Here is a 13,192-nt window from a genome sequence, read left to right as displayed (position 1 = left end):
TATGCTGGCTATGGAGAAGCTCCACGGAATTGGCACTAATCTAAAATTAGGAAAACTTGGTTTACTGTAGCTCCTTAGACAAGTTGGCAACATTTAATTTTCTTCATCCATGAAGTAAGTTTTAGACAAAATCATCTCTAAAACCTTTTACAGTTTCTACTTCTTACAAGGATCATATTATGAAACCAAAACCAAAACCAAAACCAAAACCAAAACCAAAACAATCGCCTCTGGATTGCCCCTTAAAAATAATGAGCACATAATCAACTTATTAGCTGGATCTGAGCAGCCTGGGTAGTAGTGATAGTAAGCAAAGCCTAACAGAAGATCATGAAAGACATCTGCTGCTGAAACTGGGAACTACAGGAAATACAAGGGCAGAAATGAGTTCTGTTAATTAGAGGACAAAGCACTGTCAGATTAAGAAGGGAAGAAAAACAGTTCTCATGAAGCTCAACCTCCTGGGTGGCAGAATATACACACTAGGTCACTGATTGATATTATGTAAAATATAAAGTGACCAATAGGAAGAGTTGGTAGCCAGAAATGAATAAATAAAAAGAAGAGACTATCATGAATAGGGTTCTTTACACAAGCCACTAGTTACCAAGGGTACATCTAGAAGAATATACTTTCCATACAAAAATTATCTAGTTTTCCAATAATTAAAAAAAACCCTCCCTGCTGGATGGCAATAATAAAACAATTTTTTTTTTTTCAGGGCCGCACCCGAAGCATATGGAGGTTCCCAGGCTAGGGGTCTAATTGGAGCTGTTGCTGCCGGCCTATACCACAGCCACAGCAACATGGGATCCGAGCCATGCCTGTGACCTACGCCCCAGCTCACAGCAATGCTGGATCCTTAACCCACTGAGTGAGGCCAGGGATCGAACCCACACCCTCATGGTTCCTAGTCGGATTTGTTTCCGCTGTGCCACGACAGGAACTCCATAATGATTTGTTTTTGTTTTTCAATTGTGTCTAAACTCTAGAGCAAAAATAAGGAAAAGTTAGGGTTACAGGTTGGCTAGAATGATATAGCAAAGATGACAGGAAGGAAATATAACTTTTCAGCTTCTTACTTTTATTCCCTCTTTTGCCTCAGGAGAATGATTCTTAGACCGGAAAGATAAAAAGTATTGTTACGACTGATCAAAATGCAAAATAGGTGAAGGGACTGGCTGCCTTAAATGAGTTCAAGTCTCAAAGCTAAATGAATTACTTCCCTGAAACAGAACTTGTGAATGTAATTATAGAGCCACCGCTGACAAGTCTGAGGAAAAACAGAAAATGGCAAAGGTACAAAAGGACTGTAAGAGGCTAAATATTCCAATGTTTAAAGAGAGAGGACTCAAGAAATTTAAAGTATGAAGTCTGTTGTAGATCTTCTGAAACAAATGTGAACAGCTTAATACAAATAGGTTTTATCAGATCTTAGAAAAGGAATGGATGAACACCTGACACTTCTATGGATTTACTAAAAACAGTAATAACCAACTAATCACACATTCTGGTTTGGAGGTACCGGACTCATGGATTTGTATAAATACAACACCTTTAAGATTTAGTGAAAGCTCTCTAACATCTTCATAAACAAGTTGGACAAATGAGGGTTAACACAGAGAAGGAGATTAGTATTTGGCTGAACAACGTTGTTCAACAAAACTGACTGGTGTAAGCAGAAACCTACTGGAGTTCCCGTCATGGCTCAGTGGTAACCAACCTGACTAGTATCCATGAGGATGCAGGTTCGATCCCTGGCCTTGCTCAGTGGCTCAACGATCCGGCGTTGCCATGAGCTGTGGTGTAGGTTGCAGACGCGGCTCGGATCCCACGTTGCTGTGGCTCTGGCGTAGGCTGGTGGCTACAGCTCCGATTCAACCCCTAGCCTGGGAAACTCCATATGCCGCGGGAGCGGCCCAAGAAATAGCAACAACAACAACAACAACAATGACAACAACAACAACAACAAAAAGACAAAAAAAAAAAAAGAAGTATTACCGCATCAGCACCACCAACTGTAACAACTGCCACTGCTCACACACTCTTAAATAACACTTAGTAGTGCCAGATACTGTTCTAAGGGCTTTAGATATATTAATTCGCCTGTCAAAAAAACACTCTTAGGTACTATTATTATACCCATTTTACAGAGAGCAATCTGAGATTCAAAGAGACTGACAAGCCCAAAGCCACTCTGCTGTAAGTGGCAGAGCCATGATTAAATCCTGGCAGACTGGTCTCACAGGGTATCCTCTAACTCACATGTACACTGTAATATCAAGTGTGTCTCCAAATCTGCAAAACTTTCACTCTCTTGCATTTAAACAAAAGCTATTACCTCGTACTCTCATTAAAGAGTTTCAAGAACTCTACAAGCCTGTGTGAAAGACAGCACCGCATATGAATCATCAACATACATGGCAAGAGGAGAACAACTCAAACAGCTCCTCAGACTCTCAAAACTTAACTGGCTTCTTTTTTAGATGAACGGTACTAGCTTTATTTTTAAATGCTCTTCACTCTGAACCCAGATATATTCTTCACATATTTAGTTTCTGTTTAATTACTGACTACAAACAGAAATGGAATATAAATAGAATCAGAAGTTAGAAGTGATTACCTGAAGAGAATGAACCCAAGTGATTCTACTGCTGCTCTCCTGACATCATCGTTAACGTCACTTACCTAGGGGAAAATTCAGAGGATGACTGTGTTATACCACGGGCTTTCTATCAATACAGCCATTACATTATGCATATTCTATCACCAGAGGAAACTGATAGGAGAGGCCCACATCATTCAGATGTAAATTAGATCTCACTACTACGTTACAGTAGGGCCTTCCTTTTTTTTTTTTTGGTCTTTTCGCCTTTTCTAGGGCTGCTCCCACGGCATATGGAGGTTCCCAGGCTAGGGGTCTAACCGGAGCTGTAGCTGCCGGCCTACACCAGAGCCACAGCAACTTGGGATCCGAGCCGTGTCTGAGACCTACACCACAGCTCACCACAGCTCACGGCAATGCCAGATCCTTAACCCACTGAGCAGGGCCAGGGATCGAACCCGCAACCTCATGGTTCCTAGTTGGATTCGTTAACCACTGAGCCATGAGGGAAACTCCCAGTAGGGCCCTCCTTATCCACAGTTTCACTTTCAGCAGTTTCAGTTACCCCATAGTCAACTATGATCCAGTATTTATTAAATGGAATATTCCAGAAATAAAAAAGTCATAAGATTTTTTTTTTCTTTTGTCTTTTTAGGCCTGCTCCCAAGGCATATGGAGGTTCCCAGGCTAGGGGCCTAATCAGAGCTGTAGCCACTGGTCTACACTACAGGCACAGCCAGATGTGAGCCATGTCTGTAACCTACATCACAGGTCATGGTAATGCTGGATCCTTAACCCACTGAGCGAGACCAGGGATCAAACCCATGTCCTCATGAATGCTAGCCAGATTCATTTCCACTGACCCACGACCAGAACTCCAGAATCCATTAAGACTTAAATTTTATGTTATGCAGAGTATCATGATAAAATCTCATGCCATCCCACTCTATCCTGCCTGGGATGTAAATCATCCCTTTGTTCAGCATATCCAAACATCTACCTACTAGTCACTTAGTAGCCTTCAGTTATCAGACTGATGTGGTATTGCAATGCTTATATTCAAATAACCTTTATTTTACTTAATAATGCCCCCAAAGTATAGGAGTAGTGACACTGGCAATTTAAGATATTCTCTTACTGTGCCTAATTTATAAATTAAACTTTTTTGCAGGCGTGTATGAGAAAAACCACAGAATATGTTTCAGAATTACCCACGGTTTCAGGGATCCACTGAGTGTCTTGGAATGTACGCCCCTGTGGATAAAGGAGAACTACTGTATTCCTCTAGAGAATGTCTTTCCCTGGGATTCCTGCTGTGGTGCAGCGGTAACAAACCCGACTAGTATTTATGAGGATGCAGGCGGGATGCCTGGCTTAGCTCAGCAGGTTAAGGATGTGGCATTGCCGTGAGCTGTGGTGTAGGTCACAGACTCAGCTCGCTTCCGTGTTGCTGTGGCGTAGGCCAGCAGCTATAGCTCTGATTTGACCCCATATGCTGCAAGTGAAGCCCTATAAAGAAAAAAAATAAACAAATAAAAAAATAAAAAAGAACATCTTTCCCCAATCTAGAAAAATTCATTTGAAGGCTTAAAAGTCTTCAAAGCTTGCAGAAATTTAAGATTCAGTGGTATTTCTAAAGACTGTTTCAAGAGTTCCCATCGTGGTTCAGAAGAAACTAATCAGACTAGTATCCATGAGGTTTCAGGTTTGATCCCTGGCCTTGCTCAGTGGGTTAAGGATCTGGTGTTGCCATGAGCTGTGGTGTATGTGGGTCACAGACTCAGCCAGGATCTGGTATGGCTATGGCTGTGGCTGGTGGCTGTAGCTCCGATTAGACCCTAGCCTGGGAATCTCCATATGCCTCAGGCGTGGCCCTAAAAAGACAAAAAAAAAAAAAGACTATTTCAACTGCACCACAGTTTTCATGGGCCACACTGAAAATCTAACCATTCCTTCACTGTTGTTTTCAAAAACATATATTCTGAACTCAAGCAAAACACAAACATTTAGAACATACTAAATGCTGCACTGATGATAAATTACTAATAAATACCGTGTGGTGTGATTATCTCTAGGAAGAAAGAAATAATTATAGTTCTAAATCCTTTCTTTATGGGAAGATGACCTTGGGTTTACTTTCTCCCAGCACCAAGATGGTAGAAATCTACTGAGTTAAGACATATGGAATGTCCACCGTTATTTACTGTTAAAAACTATCTAGATTGGGTAACTATGAATGGAAAAGCCTGTGGAAAACATGGGCATTGGCTTTTCTATTCAGTGTGTCTCCTGTAATAGAGCACTTCCCTTAGGGATACCTGGAAGCTAACCTCACAGGCTACAAAAAAAGTCAATCCCATTGTTCACTAGATTTCCCTACCCTGGCGTGGCTGCAAACATTCACACGGTCTCCTCCCTTACAAATGAGGGTGTCCCTTGGAACAGGGCTTTAGAAGTTGCACCTGAATGACTTACAGGACTTCCATACACACTGTTACCCTGTCCTATATTCTCCTGAAAAGCTAAATGAGTCCGGCGCTAGGGTATGGCTGACTGTGTCCAGGGAGTGAGAATCTGAACCTGAGGTAGTGGTCTTGTGCTATGGATGCTGTAGTCATCAAGACCTCTAGCGACAATCTGCAAACGTTCCCTTCCATCTCTATTCAAGAGAAGCCAGAGTACTTACAGCGACATGCAGCAGGCGTCGAATAGCCTTGTTGTTACCTGAGCCACAGTAAGCCATGGCTACGGTATACATTCCAGATCGTCGAAGAATTGGATCCTAAGAAATAATTCAGCACCATCATCAACTTAATCACTTCAAATAGTAACTCCTATAGGCTTAGTTGCATCCACCAGGGCAGCTAGCTTTGGGTAGGAAATGATGAACTCAAAGAACACCATTTTGTGGTTGGTAGTTTTCTAAACGAATGGGGAAATAAAAAACTAATAGAAGAGGAATTTAGCTGCTTTTAATTCCCAATATTCTGTGCAATATGCCTATGCTGCCTCACACTTTTTAGGAAGTATAAACTCAAGCCCAATTCCAACACTCACTCCCTATGATACTCAACTTCCGTTCGTCAAACAAACAACAAAGCTTCCTTCTCATTCTACATTTTAACTTGCTTTTTCCTTATCATTTAATTCTTGGGCACTGAGCCTTGAGTGGAAGAGATATAGAGTCTGACAGTTGAGCAAAATTTTTAGTAGTTTTATCAATAACCTACAGCAGTGGATGTTTCTATCAGGTTACAGAGCACAGCACTGCTTACCACTGACTATCTACCATACACAATACCAGTGTAAAAACAAAGCAAAACAAAAGGCAATGGGAAAAAAAACCTCACACAAACAACGTACAGAGATTGGCACTGTTTTTTGATGAAAAACTTTATATCTTACTGATTATAAAGTCATTCCAAAAACAGTATTTCTAAAAGAAATCAACTTATATATATTTCTAAAGAACTTTTCTGAATCTACTTATTTGAAAATCACTGAAGTCTTTTTTGTTTGTTTTTACAGCCGCACTTGAGGCATAAGGAAGTTCCCAGGCTAGGTGTGGAATCACAGCTATAGCTGCATGTCTATGCCACAGCCACAGCAACACCGGATCTGAGCTGCATCTGCGACCTATGTCTCAGCTTGCTGCAATGCCGGATGCTTAACCCACTAATCGCAGTCAGGGATCAAATCTGCATCTTCATGGACTCTATGTTGGGTTCTTAACCCACCTAGCCACAATGGGAACTCCTTAAGTCTTGATTCAATTTAAAATTCTCAAATTAGCCCTGCTTACTTCTCCTAATCAGTGTCTTTCTCTCCTACATTATGTTAGGTTTTATATATCTTTTGAGAAGTTTTTAATCAACAAATGTAGCTAGGTGCTCCTCATGGGAACAGAGATAATTTCCAATAAAGGTTAAGTGTTTCAGGTTAACTGGAGGGTGAGGGAGCAGGGAGAAAAGGATGAATAACATGTCATCTCACCTTATCACGGCAGAGCGACTCAATGAGAGCATCAGCCTCTTCCATCCTCCCGTACATCACTAATGCAATGCCAACTGCAAGACCACGTAGAATCTTCTCATGTTGAGTTTCCTGTGCATAGCCGACCATGTCCTCAATAGCCTGGGCATTTTTAGAGCCCAACATGACCAAACCTAGGGCCAGGCCAGCTGCTTCCCCTAGTGAGTAAAAGCAAGACAGTACAGAATAAGAGTTACATATGTGAAGTAAATAAAACATACCCTACTGGAAGTGGCAACTATAAGCATCAACTATCAAAACAACCATCAGCTTCTGACAGCATTTTTTCAAGCCATCAGATATTAAGGGGGATATCGTATATGGAAGCACATCCATAACTATTTAAAGTTCTCTTCCTTTCAAATCTTGCTAAGATACACCATCAAACCCTATAGTGATTTCCAAAGACACCATGGCAACATTTTTTTCTATATTATCATCGAGCAGCGTAGATAGCCCCATAATACAAGTAGATCACTCTAATTAATTTCTATTTGCAAAAGTCAGTTATACAGGCACTCAAGATATGCCATTTTTAAAAACCTATATATCATAAAACATTTTTTTTGGTCTTTTTTTGCTATTTCTTTGGGCCACTCCCACGGCATATGGAGGTTCCCAGGCTAGGGGTCCAATCGGAGCTGTAGCCATTGGCCTATGCCAGAGCCACAGCAACGCAGGATCCGAGCCGCGTCTGCAACCTATACCACAGCTCATGGCAACGCCAGATCGTTAATCCACTGAGCAAGGGCAGGGACCGAACCCGCAACCTCATGGTTCCTAGTCGGATTCGTTAACCACTGCGCCACGACGGGAACTCCAACATAAAACATATTTTCATAAGAGTTGTCTGACAAATGAGGCAAAAGCCATACCCTGTACAAGTAGAGAAATCCATTAGTTTTTTAAGAGGCCACGAAATATAGGTAGAAAACAAGTATCAGTTACATTAACTAAACCCAGAATTTGTCATCCTCGGAAGGAATCACCTACCTGTGACAGCATCATCCTGATAAAGGTTTGTCTTCAGCAAATCATACACATCCTGGCGTGCGGTCCCCATGGCTGCCAAACCAAGGCCCAGACTGCCACCATGTCGAACGATCTAGGGAAAAAGCAGGGCTCCACTGATTTGGTATACTGTACTTAAAATCCAAGGTCTCACTCTAACTCCAAAATATATCTTGACATTAAGCATGCAGAGCAGCTGGTCTAGTGAGTATGATCAGAGGACACAGAGGGCCAGGGGTAACCTTATCAATTTCAGTTTCAAAAGAATGCTGTTTGCTGATGCAAAATAACACTGAGTTAAGAAGTAAATGAAAGAAAAGAAAATGTAGAGAGACAATACAGTTCTCTTCCAATAAGTTTACATCAGAAGAGGAGGAAAAAGATGACAATGATTAAAAAGGGAGAATCAAGTGGCGAGGAAAGATTCTTTTAGGATAGGTGAGACCTGATAGGCTTATGGACTCAGGGAGGCAGCACAGAAGGAGACTGAAGACAGAGAGAAAAAGGTATTTAATGGAACATGGTGATGAAGAAAGTGGGAGAAAATGGTGTCAAAAGCGAAACTTAGTCTTTATTTGAAGAATATTTTTGTGAAGATCTGTTATTTTTGAATAACAGTATCCTTTTATTGGCGAGAGCACCCCAATCCTGCTTGGGGAATAGTCCTCCCACTGGTCAGAGTCTTGGTAAGATTCAAAGCAAAGCTCCCACCTTCCCCTAGCCAAAGTGTACGCCTGTAACTTGACAGGCCGATCAGACGCTCCTCTGGAATTTTAAGCTTTCTTAAGTGGAATGACTGAAGTTCATTCATTCTGACAGAAGAGCCCTGAAGAGATGACCCCATTAGTTCCTATTATCTAGATCCCTAGAACTGCCCTGACTCTTAATCTCTGTGAGCTGGTTCATCAGCTTTTCCTATGCAAGCTACTTCCAATAAACTTGTTTAAGTTGGTCAGCAGAGGTTTTTATTGCTGGTAACCAAAAACTTTATCTGATAAGAAAATTTTTACCTGAGACCAGTGGAAATGAGGTAGAGATATGTGAAACATACATACATAGGATTTGTGGATAGGGGGCTTATTAGCCTAGAGAGACCATCCTACTGGCCTCAATCTTTTCACTAAATAGGACAGTTTTCTGGCTCACTCAGCTACTCTCTAAACAGCCTTCTAAAAGAAACTAACATAAAAGTTAAAGTTTAAAATCCTCTTTCAAGGTTCCTTAAAATAAGAACAGGGCTGCTTAATAAGTTTTTTTCAAACCAATTACACTTAAAAAAATCATCAGGTGTTCCCACTGTGGCTCAGTGGGTCAAGAACCTGATATAGTGTCGGTAAGGATGCAGGTTCAATCCCTGGCCTCACTCAGCAGGTTAAGGATCCAGCTTGCTACAAGCTGCAGCTCAAATCTGGTGTTGCAGTGGCTGTGGATCCATTCGATCCCTAGCCCAGGAACTTCCCTATGCCGCAAGCGAGGCTGTAAATAAAAAAAGAAAAAAAACTCATCAAAGAGCAAACAAGCAAAAATTCTGATTCTTGAGCAAGTACATATAATTTCTTTGGGCTTTAGCTTCCTATAAAATAGAATTAGACTAAACAATCACTGATCACTTATATAACACTACAAGACTAGCGTATGGGAGTACAACCCTGTATTTTATAAGTATCTGGTACTTTATTTTGCTTGTCAGAGACAAGGTTTAAAGGACCGATAAGCAAAATTTTAGCTTATAAAGAAGGAAAGGAAATTACCTTTACAAGAAAAGATTCCATGAGAACAGTACTGGTTTGGGAATCCTACAAAATTTCTAGTCACTAAAACAACTGGCAAATATAATGTTTCCCTGGACTCTTAAGTAATGGGAATTTAGTTTTTCATTCTAAGACTTACATCATTGCTCGCATTCTTGAGCTGGTTAAGCAGATAGTCAATTATATCCCCACCATGATTGGCATGGATGAGACCTAGTGCATAGAGACCTCCACCTTCCTGATAGGCTGATCCTGGAGAGGTGTCCTTGGGAAGATACGTTGCCATTAACTGTAATGCTTCCTTCTCATGACCCTGTAAATTTGAGCCATCGCAAAGGTGTCAGTAAGAGTAAGTGAGAGAAAAAAAGCATGACATTTTCCATGATAACTGTCTTTTCTCCAGAGAAGAGGAAGTGGGGCTCTCTCCTAAGCAACTTTACCACTCGAATGAGAAGACAGCTTTTAGGAGATCCAGGCACATCTTGGTTAAAAACAAATGCTTCAATTTTCAGGCCCTGTGTTTTACAACATTTCCCCAAATTCATCTTAGACTAGGCAAATAACTTATTCCAATTCATCTTCTGAGAAATAGTTTAGAGTCTTCAAAGGAAAAAGATTTCCACTTTTTATAAAAAACACACATTTCTTATTTACTTTATCCTTCCTGTAAGAAGACTAATCCAATTGAACAAAATTGTCCTTGTCAATGAATTATAGTAAACTTTACTCCAAAAAAATTGCTTCTGTTTGGATGTCTGCTCACCCTGATCAGTATACATTACCTTATGAATTACACCCAAACTGGCTGTGGCTGTAAATTTTGCCCAGTTAGTGGCTCTGGCTAACCATTCCAAGTTATCTCTGTAAGAAAAGAAATTTTAGCAATACTATTGAAATGCTCTCCATAAAGCTTTTTAAAACACTAAAGTAAAGGAATTAAAATTTTGCCTTAAGCTGTTATAAATCATTTTACTTTGTGGATCTCAAGTTACTGATAATTCTATTGTACTTTCTAAGTTGCTCTTAATATTTTTGAGGACTTTTTTTTATTAATACATTGTATGTAATACCATTGTATCAAATTTCTGAGCTTAACACATTTTGTTCAAAAACCTACATTCAAGGTAACTAATAAGGAAAATTAATTTTAGCTCAAAACAAGGAAGCATATATAATTTAAAATTATATAAAATGGTAAAAAGAGAATTCAGAATTCAGGACTAGCAGGTAGGGAATTCCCCACATCCATGTAACAATTTCAACAGAGCCTCTGTTAAAGACACTCTTAAGCCAAAATGGGAACCTACAAGCATATTTACCTAAGAAACTGGTCACTGGTAGTCCCACAGTGCATAAAAGAGTTTGCTATAACGGTTGCTGTGTGACATACAGAATTCCTTACTGCATCCTAAAAAACAAATACAGCTTTTTATCATTGGCAAAATACTCATACATATGTAGGCTTGCATGTGAACATACAGTAAGAACCCCGGTTTTGTGACAAAAACATGAATAAACTGAACTGATACTTAAAATATGAATCTTGGATATCTCTTTATAAAGCTTAAATAGCTAGTTTATAAAAACAAGCAAGTCAAACAAAGTTCTAATTGTTGTCTTAATTTGGGGTCTGTAGATTTTCTATTTTTTGGCAGTTCTCTTCAGTGTCTTGGCCAAGGTCTCCAAAATGGTGGAGTAACCTGAGAAGCAATGCTGCACCTCTTCTGGCACTGTATCTCTGGTAATCACCAAAGTAACTTATTTTATTTTTTATGTTTAAAAAATTTGGGGAGTTCCCGTCGTGGTGCAGCAGAAACGAATCTGACTAGGAACCATGAGGTTGTGGGTTTGGTCGCTTGGTGGGTTAAGGATCCAGCGTTGCTGTGAGCTGTGGTAAGGTCGCAGATGCAGCTCAGATCTGGTGTTGCTGTGGCTGGGCCAAAGACTGGCAGCTATAGTTCTAATAAGACCCCTAGCCTGGGAACCTCCATATGCTGCAGGTGCAGCCAAAAAAAAAAAAAAAAAATGGCCCCACCTGCAGCATATGGAAGTTCCCAGGCCAGGGATCAAATGTGAGCTGCAACTGCAAGCTATGCCATAGCTGCAGCAACACCAGATCCTTAATCCACTGCACATAGCAAGAACTTTAATTTTTCTTTTTTTTTTTTCTTTTTAGAGCCAAATCTGCAGCATATGGAGTTTCCCAGGCTATAGCTGCCGGCCTACACCACAGCCACAGCAACTTGATCAAGTCTACAACCTATATACCACAGCTCACAGCAACATTTGATCCTTAACCCACTGAACGAGGCCAGGAATCAAACCTACATCCTCATGGATCCCAGTTGGGTTTGTTTCCACTGAGCCACAAAGGGAACTCCTCTAACTTTATTTTATTGCTTTTTAGGGTTGAACCTGTGGCATATAGAAGTTCCGAGGCTAGGTGTCAAATCAGAGCCACAGCTGCTGGCCTATGCCACAGCCACAGCAATGCCAGATCCGATCCAAGTCTGAAACCTACACCACAGCTCACGGAAACATCAGATCCTTAACCCACTGAACAGGACCAGGGATCAAACCTGCATCCTCATGGATACTAGTAGGATTCATTTCCACTGAGCCACAATGGGAACTCCTAATTTTATTTTTAATAAGACTGCAGTATAAAGATATGCTTTAAAAAATTGTCTTAAATGCAAATTATGTAATTCTTTTTGCCATCTGTAAAAGTGGAGAAGCATGATTACATATGCTTCAATCAAATAACTGTTTAGTAATGAAACAGTATATGACTATAAAAAAAATAAATGATTTTGGGAAAGGATACTGGGTAAATTAACAGGCAAAGGAGGAATTTTCATACTATGTATTTTTTCGTATGACATACAAACATTTTCGTAACATTTTTTGAACCAGATGAATAGATTATCTATTCATAATAGATATAAGCTCCATATAACATAAATAGGAGCTTAATCAATATTAATTCCCCTTCTTCTTCAATAAGATCAGGTATTTCTCTCATTGTGATTAAAAAAAAAACTTACTTCTTTGATGAGGAATAAAATTCAACAAATTATTCAATAAGAAATAAATAGGAGTTCCCATCATGGTGCAGCAGAAATGAATTGACTAAGAACCATGAGGTTGTAGGTTTAATCCCTGGCCTTGCTCAGTGGGTTAAGGATCTGGAGTTGCCATGAGCTGTGGCGTAGGTCGCAGATGCAGCTCAGATTTGATGTTGCTGTGGGTGTGGTGTAGGCTGGCAGCTGTAGCTCCGATTGGACCCCTAGCCTGGGAACTTCCATATGCCATAGGTGCAGCCCTAAAAAAGCAAAAAAAAAAAAAAAATTTATATATATATATATATATACACACACACACACACACACACAAACACTTATATTCTTCAAGAACAACAACAAAAAAACCCATTAAAAAAGCCTCCAATACAGATGAATTTCCTACCTTTGTGTTTTTTAGAATCATGAGATCTGTGTTATTGTTTCGTATTAAAAACTGCAGATGTAGCTCAATAGCCATTTCACCGCTTAAAATTTTAATCATTTTCAAAGTCTGGTCCTTGGGCTCCGGACTCTGCCAAAACAAATAAGAATGAAAGTTATTATATTACTAAAATCCACTAAGCCAACTTTATTTTAACAGCTCCTAAATCAGTGAAATTCACAGTCATACATACAACAAAACCCCTATTTTAACAGTAGGGGTTATTATTATCACTGAGATATGATACCAGCTTGACGGAAGAGAGCACATCATTCAAAACTTGCTT

General features: G+C 40.0%; 1 protein-coding gene across 1 annotated transcript in view; it reads right to left on the bottom strand.

The window, feature by feature from the left end:
* Window positions 1-13,192, bottom strand: part of PSMD1 (proteasome 26S subunit, non-ATPase 1) — a 102,772-nt gene that overhangs the window by 67,404 nt on the left and 22,176 nt on the right. Inside the window, exons 9-16 of the mRNA XM_047773744.1 lie at window positions 12,868-12,996; window positions 10,719-10,807; window positions 10,182-10,260; window positions 9,539-9,712; window positions 7,631-7,742; window positions 6,599-6,795; window positions 5,292-5,387; window positions 2,624-2,688 (exon numbers count right to left, since the gene is read on the bottom strand). Of these exons, the coding sequence (XP_047629700.1) occupies window positions 2,624-2,688; window positions 5,292-5,387; window positions 6,599-6,795; window positions 7,631-7,742; window positions 9,539-9,712; window positions 10,182-10,260; window positions 10,719-10,807; window positions 12,868-12,996 (941 nt within the window). The remainder of the gene's footprint in view (window positions 1-2,623; window positions 2,689-5,291; window positions 5,388-6,598; window positions 6,796-7,630; window positions 7,743-9,538; window positions 9,713-10,181; window positions 10,261-10,718; window positions 10,808-12,867; window positions 12,997-13,192) is intronic.

The sequence above is a fragment of the Phacochoerus africanus genome, chromosome 3 (assembly GCF_016906955.1).
Source record: "Phacochoerus africanus isolate WHEZ1 chromosome 3, ROS_Pafr_v1, whole genome shotgun sequence".
Classification (NCBI taxonomy): domain Eukaryota; kingdom Metazoa; phylum Chordata; class Mammalia; order Artiodactyla; family Suidae; genus Phacochoerus; species Phacochoerus africanus.
This window is presented reverse-complemented; position numbering and strand designations above follow the sequence as displayed.